The 16903-nt window shown below is 49.9% G+C and overlaps 1 protein-coding gene across 1 annotated transcript in view; it reads right to left on the bottom strand.

Moving 5' to 3' along the window:
- Positions 1-549: 549 nt before the first annotated feature.
- The window catches only part of chrm2a (cholinergic receptor, muscarinic 2a), a 33793-nt gene continuing 17439 nt past the window's right edge, over positions 550-16903 (bottom strand). Inside the window, exon 2 of the mRNA XM_076030021.1 lies at positions 550-2459. Coding sequence (XP_075886136.1) covers positions 817-2403 — 1587 coding nt within the window. The 5' untranslated portion in view covers positions 2404-2459 and the 3' untranslated portion in view covers positions 550-816. The remainder of the gene's footprint in view (positions 2460-16903) is intronic.

Below are 16903 nucleotides of genomic sequence, written 5' to 3'. Positions count from 1 at the left end.
GCTGATTATGTATTAATGGCCAGTGGCTTCTTGGGGGCTTGGAAAAGAGAGGGGGTTCGGGGCGGCTGGAGGGTGGGACCGCTTCCAGATGCGTCTTTCAGAGAGGGAGTGGGCGGCGCCGCCTGCCCCATTTTACTCGACATGTGGTTGGGTGGAGATGCATGATGGGGAATCACAGACACCATCTCATATGCGCGCGCGCGCGCACACACACACACGCAAACACACACACACACACACACACACACACACACACACACACTTGTGGAGATACTGAGCACCACCAATATGTACAGTTATCTACAGGTATCGTTACTGAATCAAACTTGTAAAGGTTTCTGGATTCAGTCAGCCCTATTTTCCCATGTTTTCAAAAGTTGTTCTTGTGTGTGTGTTGTTGTTGTTGTTGTTGTTGTTTTCTCCCTTTTACTCGTCGTGTCCCTCCGCCCCCATCTGCGACTTGACCCCGCCTCCGGACTGCCCGCCTGCCCGAGTTTTCCCCCTCCACAATGCCACCCCAACACACCCCACCCTCCCTTGGTGTACGGCCACTCTCTTGCACAGCACAACACAACACAGACCGATGCAACTGGCTTCAGTTTGAACTCGTGAAAAGTGCTACAACCGCTTATTGAGAGATTTTCCTTTTTTCTTACAGAAAAAAAAAACAAAAACAAAAAAATTACGTGTTGTCAAGCGTACACTCGCAGTCTTGGTGATGCTCGCACACTCTCACAATATACCGACACACATACACACACGGACGATCGCGCACACACACACACACACACACACACACACACACACACACGCAATCTATCTGGCCGAGCGGATGTTCTTGTACTGGCAGAGCAGCAGGTGCTTGAAGGTCTTCTTGAAGGTGACGTTGCAGAGGGCGTAGCAAGCTGGGTTGATGGTGCTGTTGATGTAGCACAGCCAGTAGCCGATGGTCCACACTGTGTTCGGGATGCAGCTGGAGCAGAAGGTGTTGATGAGCACCATCACGTTGTACGGAGTCCAGGTGGCAACGAAGGCCACCAGGATGGCCATGATGGTGCGTGTCACTTTCTTCTCCCGCGAGGCGCCGGGCTTCTTCCGCTTGTTGGGCGGCGGCTGCTTCGTCATCTTGACAATCTTGCGTGCCACGTGGTTCTGCCGCTCGGCGGCCGGCACGATCTCCACGGTGGCGTTGGACGGCGTGTAGCAGTCGCCTTTGGGTGACTTCTTGGTCTTGATCTTGATGCAGGTGAGCTTGGAGCCGCCCGCCTTGGCCCGCAGCCGGGGTTGTGGCTGCTGCTGCTGGGACAACGCCGGCTGCAGCTGTGGGGGGCCGGCCTCCAGGCTGGAATTGGCCGTGGACGGCGGCGCCTCCTCGTCCTTCTGGTTGGACGCGGCCACACTGCCGGAGGTGGAGTCGTTGGAGCTCTCCTTCTCCTCACCCGGGCCGCAGTTCTCCCGGGTGACGTCCTCACCCTCGGTCTCGCCCTCGGCGGTGGAGGACGGCCCCTTGCCATTCTGCAGCTTCCCGTCGTGCTGGTTGGCCCCCTCATCCACGTTGGCGCTCTGGGAGTGTCCAGCGTCGCCGTCCGCCTTCTTGCCACCGCCGCCGCCGCCGCCGCCACCCGGCACCGTGTTGTTGTTGTTGGGCTTGGCCCCACTGTTGGCCCTCTGGCCTTGCGACAGCACCTCCGGATTGGCACCCGACGGCTTGCGGCTCTCCTTCTTGACCCGGCTCTTGCTGGCCCGTGAGATCTGCCAGTAGAGCTGGATCATGATGATGACGGGCAGGTAGAAGGCGGCGATGGCCGTGCCGAAGGTAACGGCGGCGTTGGAGAAGAACTGGATGTAGCACTCCCTCTCGGGCACTGTGCGCCCGCCCACGATGAACTGCCAGAAAAGAATGGCCGGTGCCCAGAGGATGAAGGACAGCACCCAGGCGGCGGCGATCATCATGCCCGCCATCTTGGTGGTGCGCTTGACTGGGTAGCTGAGCGGCTTGGTGACGCAGAAGTAGCGGTCGAAGCTGATGATGAGCAGGTTCATGACCGAGGCGTTGCTCACCACGTAGTCCAGCGCCAGCCACAGGTCGCACACCACCGGGCCCAGCGGCCAGTAGCCGATCACGATGTAGACCGTGTAGAGGTTCATGGAGCACAGGCCGATGATAAGGTCAGCGCACGCCAGGCTGAACAGGAAGTAGTTGTTGACCGTCTGCAGGTTGCGGTTAACCTTGATGGAGAGCATGACCAGGATGTTGCCGATGACGGTGACCAGGCTGAGGGAGCCAGCCACAAGCACGATGAAGACCACCTCCAGGGTCTTGTAGGCGCTCTCGCCCTCATCCCCCACCTCCGTGTCATTGCCCTCCGAGGCGTTCCAGTAGCTGAAGTTGAACACATCCATGATTCATCTGGTGCCTTTTGTTCCCCCGGCGGCCACCTCCAAGAGTCAGACGGAACCTGGAAGAGAGGACAGAGGAGAGAAAATATTAGGGGGAGTGTTCCAAGAAGCAGGTTTAGGGAAAGCTTAGGGAAAGCTGTAGGGAATGAGTATGTCACCCTGGAAATGAGGGAAACCCTTCAGTTTGAGCTGTGTTTCACAGAGAGGGGTAGCTTTGACACTTTTGTTGACCATTGCTACGGTGCTTCGTAGTATCGCGGCTACTCCAGGGTTTGGCTGTAGAGCTTCCATGTCATAAACTTTTAAGTCCAGGGTTTCGCTGAGGTTCTGGCACTTCTTGACGGTTTTTCCTGAGAAATTCCACCAATTGATGTCATCATCCTTTGTTTGTGCAAACTGTTTACTGTTGCAGCTTTATCTCCGAGGGTCAGCGGCGCCGAAACTCAGTCTCAAGTCTCAAGTCTCTTTGTCTTCTGTCTTAGGAATTTTTACCCCGAGCCAGAGCTTCTGCAAAAGCAGCACTGTTTGTGTGATTTTTATCCCCACAGTAACTGGGGATATTTGGCAGCCACTGCCCTCCTGACCTTCACGCTGCCGCAGAGGCATTCCCAGTCATGTGGCCTCCTCGTTTGGATGTCGTATTTCGGCAATGCGCAACAGCCTTTATAGGGTTGCAAATCAGACTTTGTTACTTTGAAGAACTGTTGGTGTGTAGGTGTCGTTCGTTCTTGAAGAGGCCCACGCTCAGTGTGGACCTAGGCTTCTAAGCTCCGCCCCAATGCAAGCTTTTCAAACCAGCAGTGTGAATAGAAAGCTATCGGTGGAACATTAGCGGCACTTTAGCTCATCGCGATGAGATCTGGCCTGAATACCTTCAAAAGAAACTATTATCCAGGGATATAATGTCCGCATGAATCATTTTCTATTATTATTTTTTCACTGCAGCCTTTTAGCTCGTCCCGGCCTGCAAATTTTGTGAAATGACAACGTTTTTTTTCTTTTTTTTTGCTTGCATGTCAATTAAATTAGCAACGAGAAGCGGTGGCATTCTGGCACTGGTGTTTTTCACAATCGATGCCCAAATTACACCTCTCCATTAGACGGCGGGGCCATTATTGAGAGAGAAGCAGCAGCGTGATTGCAAGCTGATGCATGAATCTGAGGCTCGGGGATGTTGTGATGCCAATGCCACTGAAGCGGAGTCCAAAGTTTGTACTCCGCTTCGACTCCAAACTGCAGCTCCAACCTAATTGAGTCAGTACTAAATGTCTTTCCGACTTTGTTACATTAATTCCCAAATTGGTGGGGACAACCAAAACAAAGCCCTTGAGGTGTGGAAACACTTTGATTGTGCTGCAACATCTTCCAGATTTACTTCCCACATAACACTGGATCGCACAATGGAAAAATAAAACAAAACAAAACAAACCTCCACCTACATGGCTGCCTTTTCTCCCAACACAGTCCCTTGATTACTTTTCTAATCCCTTTTGAATTTCCAGTCTTCTTTTCCTTGAAAAGCAGTTTCATGCTTCTAAAAGAGCAGGGAATGTATAATTATATATGGTGCACACACACACACACACACACACACACACACACACACACACACACCTAGTAGGTCCACATTACCGAGAGTTCAATAAAAAGAAGGAGGAAAAAAACCCTGAAAAGGAATTATTGACAAAATTGGCGCAGACGTCTTATCTTCAAAAAGCCTCATTTCCAACTTGCACTTGAGAAATTCTCCGCGCATGGCGCTGCAAAAATCCTTTTGATCCTGGAGTAACCGACGACTCTTTGCTTTTAAACCTGAAACGTTTGCCACCGCTCAGTGACGACGCCTTTGATTCGAGGAGTCGCGAGTTTGCCCTCTTGCTACTACGTATTCCATATTCTGCAGGAAGCCAAAACCGTAGTTGAGTTTGCGAAAATCTTTCTCACGTGAACCTGGTGTCCAATCAATTAACGAGTCAATCTTGGCCAAATGTCTCAAAAGGCTTTGGTCAGTCTTAAGTTTATATTGTCGCACATGCCCCGTCTTGTTGTCGCATACAGATTGATTTGTGTCGCCGACACTACAACCCTGGCCTCTTTGCTTTGACTTGATTGGCGAATTTCGCAGTATCATCGCCTGGGCTGGACATCTGTGGCTTTAGCCCCGAACGTTTTTTTCTTTTCTTTATATAATAACTGTACATTAAGGAGCCACGAAAGAAGTTGTAGTTTTCCCATTTTCTGTGAATGCAACACAGGATGGCGTCTTGACGTCAAGACCAATTACAGAGGGGTTGCGTGCTGATCTAAAACCGTTGGCGCGCAGGATTCAGCGAGATGTTTTTTTTTTTTTTTTAGCAAGAAAATAACGGCATTGATAACACGAAAACATGGATATACGGCGGTTTTTCAAACAGAAGGAGGCTGACTCGGCTGAGGCTCACGTCTCCGGGGAGTCGTCACCAGAAACAGGTAAATGAATAATTTAAATTCTGTTTGTGAAACGTGTAGTGTTTGGGGGGGGGGGGGGGGGGGGGGGGGGGGGGTGGGCGTGCCGGCGGGCCTGCGGAGCAGCCTTCCCCGGTGATGGGCCCTCTTAGGCGGCCTGAAAATCCCCGAAGGCTCGGTACGGCTGGCGACATTTCCGCACGTAAATTCAGTGATATTTTTCCTCGCATAACGTGTCTGTGTGAAAACCAAGCTCTTGGCATTTTTAAGGACCTACTCGGTCGTTGTATTTGATTTTCCGGACTCCTATTGAGCAGCTAAACACGATTGCCCGTGCAGAAAGCTTTGGTCTACTGTACACACACACTCCCGCAGACGTCCGGAGGGCTGTCGAGCGCTGCCGAGCCTCACTCCCTCATTTTTGCTGGTGTTCCGTGGTGCGGGAGTTGAGCGCAAACAGCAGTAAACAGCTCTTTATGGAACTAGAGTTCATTCCCAAGTGTTGGTGCAAGACTTGCGTGTATACAGTTATTCTTGTCGATATTTGCCAATGTACTTATTGAGTAGACTCTTGAATATTACAAATTTTTGATGATTTATTCAGTTTCCCACTTCCATTTACTTGGGAATATAAAATTTTTTCATCAAGTTTAAATACTTGGTATATTTACTATATACACAAAATGACGTTAATTGCATACAGACATACAAATCTAATTATCCAGAGAGGAGACATTTAATTAATTTCAGATTTTGACTGATTCAAAGGATGGAAGGAATGAGCAGCAGGGACAGAGGTGCAGCACAACACAGTAGGGGGAAGGAAAAATAAAGTTACAGTTAAAATGGCTCAACATTCAATATACTTAATAAATCTTAAACTGACTTGTGTGACGTGCATTTTTTGGGGGGGTGGGGGGGGTGGGGGGTATGGCTCCTGATACAGTCTGTCGGCATCATTACTCAACCTTTTCACGTGGTCTGTTGTTAAAAAAAATCGCAAATGATGTAACCTGACTTGGCTTATAATATGACTTGGCTTAAGTCAAAATATTTGCAAAATATTTATTTTTTGACTTTAATTCCTGTGTTATCTATATGTGAATCATCCTGTTTCTATCAATATAATAAAATTATAGACATTTTGAAGTACATGTTGGCAGTATTTGGCTGTAGAAAGACGCATCAAGGTTCAAGAAAGCATAGAGCTTTTTTCCCTTAGACTTCCCCATAAGGGTCTGGGCTCAGCCACCAGTGTTCTCAGTCCCAAGAAACGCCCCTGCTATTTCGTCGTCCGTCATCAAACTTCTTCAGACGAGATGATTTTTGGCAGCGACCTGTGAGGTGGATCTGTGACAACCTGTTGCAAAGCCTGACGACGTATTGCGGCGTCATTAGCTGCGGCCCGCTGGGCGACGCACCGGGGCCGACTCCCGCTGGGACTCTGCCTCCATCATCGCCGCTGCCGCTTCCGTCTTCGTCAAGAGCAGAGTTGCTGGGTAACTAGTGAACAGTCACTTTATCGGCGGTGCCAGAAATCCCTAATCACTGCATTAGGCGCGGCGCTAAGCCGACCTAATCCCCGTAAAACGTCTAAGTCGGCCGATTTTTTTTTTCTTTTTTTAATGTTAAACCCCCCCCCCCCCCCCTCCCCCCCGGCAACAATACAAATGGGAACGCACTTGTATCCGTCCAGAGACGAGTGGATTAGTGGAAGGGATGGGGATCGGTGCACTGAGGCTGCTCCTGGTCCTACACGACACGACACAGAGATAAAACCTTGGTCGACTCGGACAAACGGAGATGGCATGGGTGTGAACAAAGGGGCCACGTGGGCGCCAGCGGGGGGGATTACGAGAGGTCGTCGACCTGCGGAGAAACACTTCCGGTGGAAAGCTCGTGGAAAGAATTTGCCATTTTTATATTTACAGATTTGATGAACCGCAGTGTCTTGGTGCAGGTCAGCTCTTTTGTCGTAGTAGTTGATGGGTACGAGCTGATATATGCTAACGTTCGATAGCATCTTTGCAATCTTTGCCTTCGCTCCCTGCAGAAGAGGGAAGGAACTGCAGGATAATTCACGGTGGAAATTAGTTTTGCAATAAAATGCAATTCGAGGTGTTTTTCTTTCCTCATAACATCGCCCACAACGGTGAGAGAAGACAGTCAATCAAGAAAATTGCCACCAACGCCGTCCGTCACGCAGCTTCCCTGCGAGGTTCGACCCAAGAGGGGCGCAGCTATCCTACCACAGATTAACGCCACCCTTCCGCGCCCGCATCATTCATCCCGTCATACTTACCGCCGGATTGAGGTAGAAAATGCCAGCTAAGCTCCGGGCAGCTACTACTGCTGCTGCTGCTGCGGCGTCTTCGCTGCACAATCTGAAGTACTCAGACGTGCCTTCCTAAAAAATGCCCCCTCTACTGTTTAACGCACATCTTTTTTTTCCTTTTTAAATAAAAAATCCAGAGACAAGACAGTCGCCGCTCACGGGAGCCTGCGAATAAATGAGTTTGAGTATTGTTCTGTGTTCCGTCCCGGGTGCTCCTGCCGCTGCTCACTAGAGCTGAAAATTGCTTGCGCCCTGTGGGAAGTGGTGAGGGGCCGAACCTCGACCGCTTGCCTGCCCTCTCTCTTGCAACTTGTGTTTTTTTTTTTTTTTTTGTTCAAGGCGCCAGTCTCCAGGACAGTGAAATGACTAAGCAGAACCAGGACCTCTCCAGCAGCGGCTAACGGGCCGGTAGAAAGTCATTATTCCCTGTGTTTGGACGCCAAATCAGCGTTTCTCCGGGTCAGCGCTCAGTCAGGGACGGCAGATTGCGCCAGAATACAGGCCACGCCCCTTTTCGAACCTGATGCATTCGGCTGCTCCCCTCAGCCCCTATCCTCCACCGTCTCTTGAGCGCTGATCCGAGTCGGAGCCCCCAGGGGGCACTTGGCCCACTCCTTTTTTTTGCTGGCTTTCACTGATTACATGCGTCCTCGGTGTCGGGCCTCTCCGGGGCGGTGTGCCGGGGTTCGACCTCCGTTTGCTTGCCGTTTTGCGGAGGGAGCGTGCCTGGAATGCGAAAGAAGCAATCATTGAAGCGGTGTCGGCCGACCCACTGGGGGGTGATGGGTAGTGGGGGGGGTCGCGGATCAATTCAGGGGCTCCTCCCGCCGGCGTTGCACTTTAAAATGGATATCGGTGCGGTTGCCTCGCAACGTCGTCCTCCACTTTTACTGTTTATTTTCAAACTGCAAAGAGCGGCGAGGTCGGGCGTAAATATTGAGCCCCCGCCCCCTCGGTTTTCCTCCCAAGTGTGCAGGCGAAACTCATCCGTGAATCGCTGGCGGAAACGCACGACATCCCGTCCAATATCTGAAGAGGCGTTTGACAGGAAATTAAGCTGGTCCCGACAACTGTCCTGGTGGAGCACCACCCGCGTTTCCCGATGAAATACGAGCTATAAAACTGTACGCGTCAGGCATCATAACAAATTTGCATTCATTTCCTCGCACTCTTGTCCCCCGTTTAGCCGTGACCCTGATACTCGGTGTCAACATTGACTCTGACAATTCTCAAATCCATTCATCCGAGTGTCTTCAGCCCCTCTTCTATTTGGATACCGATTCGAATTAGGTCCAACATGCCCCCAAGTCCAGAAAAGGCAATTCCTTCAGTGACGACCACCACAGTTACTGGCTGGCTGGGATCCACCGGGGGAAACCCCGATGGGATACCGCCACAGGGGATTCCGAGCCTCCAGGCATCAAATCGGTGAACTGCTTGGGCTTCAAAGAGCCGGGCTTCCGCTTAAAGCTCCCTCAGGGACGTCTGGGTTGTTCACCGCCGCGCTTGCAGGTGATACCCGGACCACCCGCAAAGTGCTTTCAAAGTCAGACCTTTCTTCTTTCTCTATATTATTCTTGTATTGCAGGCCGGCCCGGCAGTATCTGCCGAGTGTAATGGAGGCAGAGGAGAAATTGGCTGGGATGGCACTTTGACTGACTTCACTGGAACTGCGAGTGTTTGAACTTGTTAATGACATTTGCATGCAGAGTGGAACAATAATTTAAATGGGGAGATAAAGTGGAGGAGTGGAGGAGGAGGGGAAGCCGCTCTTGCTATTGCAAAAGTAGGGAAAGAGAAACATCTGAGCCCACTTGATTTGTGCATATTCCACATTTGCATGCCCCTACCGGCGCTCACTTGAGGACCCGTACTGATACATAGTCAAAGAAAGAAAAGATCCTGACAAACTTCAGCTGCATCACAAGTCCAAAAATCGCCTTAAGAAACATTAGGGTAAGAAAATCTTTGTTATTGTAGCGACCAACTCACACTGTGTTTTTGTCATTTATGATGACGGCCATCAACAGTCAAACGAAAACCATAAGGATCACTAGAAATAAAAATGTTAAGGTTTTGTGTAAAGTGATAATTTACTTTTTAGTTTCTAGCTGAGCAAAGCTAGCCAGTCAGGAAGGCGTTTTTTTTCTGAAAGTGTTTAATCAGCTGATCAGGATGTCTCCCAGTCTTTAACATGTTTATAATGAGTCTTATGAGACTTGACTATTGTCAGCCCAACCATCATCTTCCAGGGGTGATGGAGGCCAACAACCTTTTAGACCGTTAACAAACACCGACTGAAACATGCGACGTGTGAGAAACTAATTAGTGTCCAAGACATCCTTTTATTTATTTATTTATTTATAGCTTGCAGATGTGACAAAGCTTTTACCCCCAACCCCACCCACTCCTCCGCAACGCCCAAACACCACCACCACCACCACCATCCACTCCGTTGTGCTGAGTGTGGATGTTAATGGGGAGTTAACAAGCAGGAAATGGCTTCGGAGCGTCTGGGAAAACAAGCTGTGATAATCTGCAAACACTCGGCTACCCGCAGGTTCCCTAGGGAACCTGTAGGAGGTGGCGTGTCGAAGGCTGGTGGCGAGTGTGGATACATGTGCGCATGTGTGTGACTGTGAATACATTCTCCTTCTTCTTTGTCGCATGGTACAAACGAGGTCAAACAAATGGCAGGCTGACTTACTGCGTGGCTCCCTTTTTTTGGGGGGGACAAATTGCCTCGAGAGGCTCGTAATTCTTTTCGGCTGCGACCGTTAGACGTTCCGACCATGGGGATCGTGTTCTGTCTGATTTAACGCAAATTGTCCTTGGTCCGGGCGACACGGTGGCGCAGTGGTTAGCGCTGCCGCCTCACAGCAAGAAGGTTGTGGGTTCGATTCCCGGGCCTGGGACCTTTCTGTGTGGAGTTTGCATGTTCTCCCTGTGTCTGCGTGGGTTCTCTCCGGGTTCTCCGGCTTCCTCCCACACTCCAAAAACATGCATGTGAGGTCAATTGAACAATCTAAATTGTCCGTAGGTGTGCATGTGAGTGTGAATGGCCCTGTGATGAACTGGCGACTTGTCCAGGGTGTCACCCTGCCTTCGCCCTGGGATAGGCTCCAGCAGACCCCTGTGACCCTGAGCTCGGGAGTAAGCGCGTATGGAAGATGAATGTCTTTGGTCCTCGTGGGAATGTCATCCTAAGGCGCCTTAAGGTGGTTTGGGAGTTTGGAGAGGTCGGAACTGAATTTTAAGATTCAGTATGTAAAAATTGGCCTGATTTATGATTTTCTTCTATTGGTAAAAGCATAGATATGCTGCCCGTAAATATATTAATATAAACGTATACTCAGTACAATAACAGTAATTTGGTTTTCCTACCCATAGGACAGTTCTTATTTATATTCAAGGATATACATGCAGCAAGGGTCTTGTTCCCAGTTAGCTGCCATTGTGCACTGCCATATTCCTAAGGAAGCCTGGAGTGGACAATCCAGCCTGACTGGCGGCACCTTTCATATTTAGTATCCTTAAGGAGGGACGAGGGATTCAGGTTTGTGTGTGCAGGACACCGTAGTTCACTGGTAAGCTTGGGAAGAGAGGGTGAGTGGCTGAGCGCTGCAATCTAAAATCTGACCACTAGATTGCAGAATTTTACACACTGTACGCACGGGGGTTTGGGCGGCATCTGTGGGCAATCGACCGCGTCACAAGTGGCCCCGGACGACGGATCCCGATCCAGGCGAGTCCGTCGGAAGCGCATTTTCAAGATGAAACGCACTGAATGCATGTTTATATATAAATAATGTTTTTGAGCGCGGATTAAGGGGGAAAATACTCGGCAAGAGCCAAGAGGAAGTGACTTTGAAACGGATGTGGGTCAATGAAAGAAGATCGCTTTATAGTTGTAACCGTGGCTGACAGTGTAGAGGCCCCTCTGTCTGGAAAATATCACAAGCCTTCTGGGAATGCAACAAAGAAGGGACGAGGGAGGGAGGGAGAGAGAGAGAGAGAGAGCAAAAAAAAAGAAAAACACTGGAGCTTAGCCAGTAATGGATGCAAGAGAAAGTCCTGCAGCCGGTTCGGAAGGTAACAGAGACGAGTCAATTTTCTGCTGTCACGCTGGCCCGGCGGCGGCAGCGGCGAGGAAACTTGACAAACGCCGTCACGCTGCCGACTCCGACGCACACATCTCGCCTCTCACTTCACATTAAAGGCTTTATTTCATACAAATAATTTACACCGTGACTGAGAGCACACCCTCCCCAACATCACACACACACACACACACACACACACAAACATGCACACCAGTGCCATGTATCCTCTGTTGATTTGCCTTTAATTAGCAGATTTCCATATTTCTTAATTGCTCCTCAGGAGTAAAAAAAAGCCGTCGTGTGCGCCGCTTCTCCACCCCGCTACAATTTCATTAGTGGGAAATCTCAACAGGGAGCGTCGCCGCCTTCTCATAGTAGTTTAAGAGACGAGCGTCGGCGGCTGCCTCTCCGTTATTTAGCGCGGGGAAAACCTTTATCGGCGTCCTTGATCTAAAATTACCGCCTGAACGCTCCAAGAAATCAGCTTTAGCCGGAATGCTAATGAGCACCGTCACAGACGGGGCGCAGTGTTTGAGGCTCAAGGTGTTGCCTCAAATTGAGCACTTTCACCTGCTCGTGAAATGGCGGCCAAGTATTTTGCTCAAGTTTTTGTGTGTGTTAGCTTTAGTGTTGTAGTCCTTGAGAGTGGTCTCGGTCTCAAGACAACTTTTTCAGGCTCTTGGGGCATTTTCACTCCATCTTGTCCCGGTCTCGTACTGGACGGACTTGGGATTTTTGATCAAGACCGGTCAAGACTCAGCCAACACTACAATGATATGATCATACCGGAAAATAATCCAGCTGCTGCTGTTTACACTCTGTTTGCCACACCCAGAGTGACTCAGCCTCAGTCTTCTACTTACCAACGTAATCAACCAAACAAAGTACAATGTCACAAAGGTTTAGTGGTAGCGAAAGAGCTTTACTTTAGCTAGCTGGCTTGCTAACCCCATTGCGTCGCTTATACTTCCTACGTCGTCTTTCCTTTACACCTTCGTGTTTTCAGAAAAAATATCGAGCATTCCTTGGATGTTCTTCCACGCAGAAACGTGGTTTTTTTTTGGGGGAGGGGGGGTTTGCAGTGTCCCTGAAACGTGACAAATACTTGCAGAACCGGCTCTAATCGGACCGGCAGACGCGCGGCAACATCTGGCAGGTGAGCCGCTTGCCTGGCAGGTTGCTGCGGGACGTTGCCAGCAACAGATACCCTGCATGACGGCGCCGGTGCCAAGGCAGCAGAAGGAATCACATTTAAAAAAAAAAAAAAAAAAAGGAAAGGGAAGGGGTAGCGGGAGGGGTGGTGAGTAGTGATATAATAACCGCGTCGTGAAATCCGTTTGAGCTTCAGCAAGTCTTATTGGCGTTTCCATTTCCTCTGCTGCGAGAAAAAAAAAGCCAGTTTTTGATCATTTAATCTGCGTCTCACGCGGCAAGATGGGAGGGAGGGAAAAAAAAAAGAAGAAAAAAAAAAAGTAGAACAGCGACGATGATTGTTTCCAGCCGCGGCTCGTCGTCTTCACAGCCGCCGCGTTTCCCTTAAGCCTCCGATTCTGAAACATGCGAGCGCCGCTTGGCCGTTTGTTAAAAACATTTGTTTAGCCTTTACGGATCCTCTCTGAATTTCCTTTTCTTTTGCATTGCAAAATGCACAACAAGCAGGCGAGTTGTTGAATGAGAGGGAAGAAATGCAAATCTGATGCAATCTCACTTGTCGGGAAATGGAGCTTCTAAAGCCACAAACACAACGTGCATTGTAGGACTTGCAGTGAATGACCGCGAATGTGGTTTACGGGTCATAATTTAACACGGTGCACAACCTGTTGTTGTTGACGTTGCGGTTCTGGCGGTCGCAGGACTTGTTTACCTTCTCCAGGTTATCTCTAGAGACTCCGCTCCAACACCCACTCCCCCCCCCCCCCCCTCCCCCTGCTATACTCGGCCTCATTATCCTCGTTTTCATCATCATCGTCATCGTCATCAGCCTCATCATCATCCCTCTTGGTAGTTTGCTGCTGGTCGCACATCACGGGTGCACACTGCACGCCGCCACCACCGCGCGGGACCCCTTGCTGTCACCCCTAGCGCCCCCTGCTGGCTGGCTGGCTGGCTGGCTGGCTGTCTCTGGTTCCCTGCTTCAGGCCAGTTCAGCGCAAAGTGAGGCACGAGACTTGAGAGGAAGTGGAGTTTGAAACTGAAAGGGAACGTGTGTGTGTGTGTGTGTGTGTGTGTGTGTGTGTGTGTGTGTGTGTGTGTGTGTGTGTGTGTGTGTGTGTGTGTGTGTGTGTGTGTGCGCGTGTACTGGAAAAACAAACGGAAAGGTCACCTTCCTCCAGCGCGATGCGACGCTCGCCTGTGAATAATGAGAGCAGCGGCGGCAGCAGGAGCAGTGGCTCTCAGACTCTGGCGAGGCTCCGCCCCCTCAGCTCGGCTCCTCCCGCCTCTCGGCGCCGGCTGACTTTTATCAACCACCGGACATTTAAACTCGGGCTGATGAGCAATCACAGGAACGATTGCTCATCAGCGCAGGCAGGACGTTTTTTTTTTTATGTCACAGCTCCATTAAAGAGGTTCAGCCACTTCAATACCAAATCCTTCAATACCATATTTATTTATTTATTTATTTATTTATTTATTGCATCATTCAGCCTTGAAAGTTGCAGCTTTGACCGCAGACGTGAGGATTCAAAGAGAAAAAAGAGGGAAAACGTTGCGGGCAGACTGGAGGTTTGCATCAAGTTGTTTACGACCTGTGTGTGTGTGTGTGTGTGTGTGTGTGTGTGTGTGTGTGTGTGTGTGTGTGTGTGTGTGTGTGTGTGTGTGTGTGTGTGTGTGTCAGCAGCAGGGTGAATCGCCTGGAGTTCAGACAGGGAGTCAAACGACTCAGTTCAGGTGAATCTAATTGCTGCAGGCTTCAGTTCAGTTCACTGTCACCGTCCTCGGCCCCGCCCTCGCAACACTTAGCCCCGCCCTCGCGACACTTAGCCCCACCCCCCAGCAAATGGCCTTGTCTGTCTGTGATGTGGCAAAGCTGCGCCGCTCATTAAGATGGAGGAAGATAGCGAGGACAGAGAAAGAGAGAGAGAGGGAGGGAGAGAAAGAGAGAGAACACTGGGGGTGAAAGGGAAGGATGAGAGAGAGAGAGAGAGAGACGCTTTCCACCGTCGCTACGCCAGCCGCTGACGACAGTCCATTACCATTGTTATTTTTCTCAAGTTGCTCTCCTGCGTTACTTATGACAAGCAAAAAAAAAAAACAGAAGAAAGTCGAGAAAATACGTCGCAAGACACAAATCAAAGACTCACATGACTGCAGGGATGTGAAGCTCAAACGACAAACATGGCAATAGACCTGCAGGATCTGCCCCCCCCCAGCCCCCCCGACCCCCCGACCCCTTCACCCACCCAACCCCCACACTAACCCCGCCCCCCCCCATCCTGGAAGCTGGTCAGATTTTCCCCTCATAACTTTTAATTGATCTCATTCTGGTTTGAAGTGCCGTGTAAACGCTCTAAATCCTCTGGTTTATTCAAAGGCCACTTCTGGCCGTCATCAATCCTGCCGTGTTTTACATTCAGACACTCTGCGGCGCCGCCCACTGCCCCCGCAGGACGCCGAAGGGATAACTAACGACGGTGTCCCCGGGGCGAGACATTCCTGGCACGCGCGAGGGTTCCTGCAATCACCGCCTTTGCTTCTTGTGCAAGGGTTGCGTTTATTTTCGTTATTGTGTCAGTGATGCAAACTGAGCCTCCCTGTGCAGTTAATAAGTCAGATTCAGTCGGTTTTAATCGGCTTGCCTGCATTGTGAAGTCTAGATGCTGCGGCAGCTGTGGGTTCTGACACGGTTGGTCGACAAGCTGCGATTCCGAAAAAAAAACAAAAAAACAAAACGCAACCATGCAAGATTAGGATGCTTTTTTCCCCCCAAATGTATCAAAAGGGGGGAAAACCAATTATCTTTGGAGGTGAGAAGCACAGCAGTGCAATTAGCCGTGCTTGCTGCGCCGCCCCCGAGTGGTCACTATCCGAATGACAGTTTCACATTTTACAATAAAACAAAAAACAAAAAAAGAGGCTACATGGTGTTTTACGTTGACGATGACGGTCACACCTCACGACGCTGCAGTCTCGTTAAAAGGACCAACGACCCCTGCAGCCAATCGGAGACCTCGCAGCAAATTACCGCCCCCTTCCCCGCAGCCCCTCCCCCGCCTCCTCACGGCAACTTAGTTGACATTATTAGAGGAAAAAATATCGAATTAAAGAAGACAGGAATGAGCCCTGAGGCGACCGGCTGTCACATCGCGTTCCGATAACCGCTCAACTCTTGGCGGGCCGCTCGCCGTCGGCCGTGACGGCGCTGGTGACCTTTGACCCGCTTTCTCAGCGAGGACCACGTGAGGCCACAGGTTCCCGCTGCAGAGCCGTAGCCAGATTCGATTCGCTGACACAGACGCCAGTCCAGTATCGGAGAACCACTGCGCTCTCTCTCTCTCGCTCTCTCTCACTCACACACACACACACACACACACACACACACACACACTCACACACACACGCTAAAGTGTTCCGACTTTGAAGTCAGGATTCCGCTGACGGCCGACAGACTCAAACGTCTCAATTGGTGAGTTTTTTTTCCAAATGTTGTTTCTTCAGCCGCCGTTAATTGGCCGCTTACTCAGTCACCTGTCAATCATCCCACCGCACCCTTAAAAAAAAAAGTAAAAAAAAAAAAAAAAGCCAAATTCACGCTGGCGAGGATCGAGAGTCTATGAGGCCATTTTAGCTGCGCAGCGCCACGCTGTTGTTGTTGTTGTTGTTGTTGTTGTTGTTTTGTGAGTCGGGATGTGGTGGCTGCCACCTTCTCCTGTCCATAATTTAAAAGCGGGAACATTGTGTTTGTAACAGACGACAATGCCATTTTTTCTCCTCCTTTTAATTAGGGAACGAAACCAAAAAATGTTGAGGAGCGACAGACAGACAAAACAAAAACAAAAAAAAAGGATCTGCAATATTAATACCAGCTGATAGGAAACTTTTCTTTCTTTCTTTCTTTCTTTCTTTTTTCTTTCTTTCTTTTTTCTTTCTTTTTTTCTTTCTTTCTTTCTTTCTTTCTTTCTTTCTTTCTTTCTTTCTTTCTCTCAGGCCAACTCGTTTTCCTCATCGGTCCTATCAACCGGATAAATGCGACCTAAAAATCAAAAAAGAAACTTCTTGAAACTTAGTTTTACTTGGGGGGGGGGGGGGGGGAGAGATGCCACAGCCAGCAGAGGAAAAAAAAAATCGGCATTAATTCCAACTTCATCTTCATGCACGCGCACGGGCACACACACGGGCACACACACACACACACACACACACACACACACACACACACACACTTTGCTTTGATTTAACTTGTGTGACAGCTAATTGCGCAAGAAAAGATCATTTACTGAATGGGGGGGAAAAAAACAGGCAAAGGGTTTATTTTTCAAGTCACTTTTGTCATTTTTGAGAAAATTGTAACGCGGCTCATCGACGTGTCAGTCAAACGGGGAGGCGTTGGCAGGAAGGTATGACCTTGCTACTTCTTGCAAAGATTCCGCGCTAAAATCTTAGTTGCAGTTGCGTTGCGTGA

The sequence above is a fragment of the Nelusetta ayraudi genome, unplaced genomic scaffold (assembly GCF_046127955.1).
Source record: "Nelusetta ayraudi isolate G7.1 ecotype Tasmania unplaced genomic scaffold, CSIRO-AGI_Nayr_v1 ptg000027l, whole genome shotgun sequence".
In the NCBI taxonomy this organism is placed as follows: domain Eukaryota; kingdom Metazoa; phylum Chordata; class Actinopteri; order Tetraodontiformes; family Monacanthidae; genus Nelusetta; species Nelusetta ayraudi.
This window is presented reverse-complemented; position numbering and strand designations above follow the sequence as displayed.